The sequence below is a fragment of the Nematolebias whitei genome, chromosome 18 (assembly GCF_014905685.2).
Source record: "Nematolebias whitei isolate Nwh7 chromosome 18, NemWhi1, whole genome shotgun sequence".
NCBI lineage: Eukaryota > Metazoa > Chordata > Actinopteri > Cyprinodontiformes > Rivulidae > Nematolebias > Nematolebias whitei.
Window position 1 is genome coordinate 40,937,699 of NC_056515.1, and position 3,296 is coordinate 40,940,994.

A 3,296-nucleotide genomic window follows, 5' to 3' on the forward strand; every position below is an offset into this window, starting at 1 on the left:
GTGCCTGGGATGAGTTTTTAATGAAGTGCCTGGGATGAGTTTTAATGCAGTGCCTGGGATGAGTTTTAATGAAGTGCCTGGGATGAGTTTTAATGAAGTGCCTGGGATGAGTTTTGTCTCATGGACAGATTGAAGATGTGGGTCACAGGGACTGTGATGATATGAGCAGCCAGCCTTAAGAAGTAAGGTGGACTAAAGAGGGTGAGTCCCAAGACTGAGCCTACATACATAATGTAGGTCAGATCATCCCTGATGCATCCATACACTTCTATGCTGATGACACAGTTGTTTATTGTCGAGCTCAAACTGTTGCTAAGCAGGCAGGGCTGCACCGACTGCAGGTTTCTGGCCGATCACTGATCTTTAAAAAGTCTGACCTGCCGATTCTGATTTTGGCTGATACCAATTTTGTTTTACAAGTGCTGTCAGGTGTTATAAGGTCACAATGCACCTTCAATTTTCTAATCTTATTTTATTGAAAAATATACCCTTGAACAACATCCTAGAAACAATACAAGCTGGTTTTAACTGGCCACGAGGCAGAGCTCTGAAATATAAATGAAGTTCAGACAATTGTTGTTAAAACTAGAAAAAATCAGTAAAATCGTTTTCTCGTGTAAGTATCTGCCGACTGCCAATCACCTAAAATAAAGGACATTGGGGCCGATAAATGGGCTGGCCAATTTATCAGTGCACCCCTGTTGCTAAGGTTTTCCAGTTTTTGCAATCTGGATTCAACATCATCCAGTCAGATTTGTTCCGCCTCAAACTGGTGCTGAACGCTGATGAAACCACAGGGATGCTTTGTTCAAACAGGAAGTCAGTCCCAGCAGTTCTTCCTCCGATTTTATCCTCTAATGGTGTCCCCATTGAGTTTGTTGATTCCTATAAATATTTGTGTGTCTTGGTCGACTCACATCTTTCTTTTAAGCTCCAGGTGTAAAACTTGATAAAGAAACTGGAAGTTAAACTGGGTTTCTTTTTCAGTAACAGATCCTGTCTAACCCTGAATGTTAGGAAACTCCTTGTATCTGTGACTTTCCTTCCCTTCATTGATCACGGTGACATTATTTACATGAACGCTCCTACAAGCACCCTGCAGATGTTGGATGCTGCAGATGTTGGATGCTGCAGATGTTGGATGCTGCAGATGTTGGATGCTGCAGATGTTGGATGCTGCAGATATTGGATGCTGCAGATGTTGGATGCTGCAGATGTTGGATGCTGCAGATGTTGGATGCTGCAGATGTTGGATGCTGTCTATCATGGTGCACTAAGATTCATAACTGGCTGTAACTACCGTACCCACCACTGCACCCAGTATTCACTGGTTAACTGGTCACCATTAACTTCACACAGACTCTCCCACTGGTACATCTTCATCTTTAAATCACTTCCTGGTCTGCTGCCTTCATACATCTCCTCCTACATGTCTCTGTGTGAGTGCAGCTACAGCGTGCGCTCTCAGGACATCATTACCTGCAGTGTTCCCTCAGTGAGGACTGAACTAGACAAAAGGACCTTCTCCTACTCCGCTCCTGTTTCCTGGAATATCTTGTAAAAAGACCTGAAGCTCTCGACCTTTGACCTCTCTAAGTGGCTTCAAACATCTGTTCAGTTCCTGCAGATGTTCCTGTTTTTAGTTTTCTACATCGTCTTATGATCTAGATGTTTTTTCGTATCATTTTCTTGCTCAGTTTTCAAATGATCTGTTTCTTGTATGCTTGTCCATGTTGTCATGACTCTTTGTTAAACCAGGTCTCTGTAAACGAGTCCTGGAGGCTCAAGGAGACCAACCTGGAGAAATAAAGCTCGAGTGAATGAATCGCCTCACAGCAGTTAGCATCCCAAAGGCTAGAAACAAAGTTTAGCATCTGAAAATCATGACGCAGTTTTCTTTCAACAACCTTTAAACGATGACTTCCATAAATAAGAACAGTTTACCTCCAGAGAGCCCTGAGCTTCATGAGTACCCAGAATCCACCGAAGCATCTCTCCGTGTCCCACCAACAACCTGAGCAGATCAAAGTCTGTTAGCTTCGTGCTAGCCTAAAGCAGCCGGCTCAACGGATAACAGATTTAATGTCTCAGTTAATAAAGCTGTCACCCGCCGACACAGACGATAAATCCCGCCTCGCTCCGCTTCAGAGGACGTTTCAAAAGCAAACAGCTCAGATTATTGTTAATTTAATCCACCGGATGAGAAGGAAATAAGGCTAATAACGCCGTCACTTAGCTTACATCATGTAAACAGAGAATTCAAGTCACGAGCGCAACAAACCGTCACGTGACTCACTACGGAAGCCTCTGAGTTCAGGAAGTGAAAGCGGAACACAACAGCGCGCTTTTTGTGTTAAATTTCGACATTTGCCGCAGTTTATATAAAAAATACAAATATATATAATTCTGTTAAATCATTAGTGAAGTCACAAATATTTTACCTAAAAGTGGGAGAAGATATGTTTATGTGATTAATACCGATACAACATATAAAATGTTTTTCTAAGTATCACAACATGCAGTAAGAATTAATTTAATTTAATTCATGTAAATATTAAATAATCATAAACGTTGAGAACAACGCGCTGCAGGCGGAGCTCCTGTTTGAATGGCTGCAGTTCATCTTCCTACCACTAGATGGCAGTGTGTCATAATCTCATCTCCACAAACAATTCTTTTGATCTAATCGTCTTCTATTTGTGCCAAAATAAATAATACATTTATTCTTTAAATTTTTAAAAACGTTTGTATGTCATGTTTTATGTTTTTTATCTTTGTTTGTTTTTTTACAGCATATTTCTCTTGTTTTGTCCCTCTTCCTACAGTAAAGTTAACTTTCTTCCCATTTGGCCCAGTTTCTGCACCCTGCTGGGTTTGTGTTTCCGCTCACATGCGCACCAACATGTCGTCACACACAGCAGCCCGTCTGTGGACGCTCCCCTGATTGAGACGACATGCCGTGTGGGCCTGTGACCTTCATGGTGGCTCAGATCTGCTGCCGCCACTGATTTCTGATTTAGTGTCGATCCGCTGCGCTTGTCAGGGGCTACGAGCTGCTTTCCACACGCTAACAGAAAAGCTCAAGGGCAGCTCAAGGGCAGCTTGAGAACGGAGGAGGTCGGCGAGAGGGACCGGTTCAGCTGCTGTCAGTGGCTTCCAGTTGTGGGGCCGCGCAAGCCTCAGTTTGTTCTGCGTATCCGAGCGGACGGAGCGTTTCTGTGAACTGCAGCTGCATGGGATTCATCCCACGAGGCCTGGGTCTGGTTCCAGCTCAACCTTCATGTGACCTAACGCTC

At 43.4% G+C, this 3,296-nt stretch overlaps 1 protein-coding gene across 1 annotated transcript in view; it reads right to left on the minus strand.

Moving 5' to 3' along the window:
- The window catches only part of wdr41 (WD repeat domain 41), a gene marked incomplete at its 3' end in the record, with an annotated part of 21,860 nt that extends 19,581 nt beyond the window's left edge, over nt 1-2,279 (minus strand). Inside the window, 2 exon segments of the mRNA XM_037691847.1 lie at nt 1,945-2,014; nt 2,108-2,279. Coding sequence (XP_037547775.1) covers nt 1,945-1,992 — 48 coding nt within the window.
- Nucleotides 2,280-3,296: the final 1,017 nt, after the last annotated feature.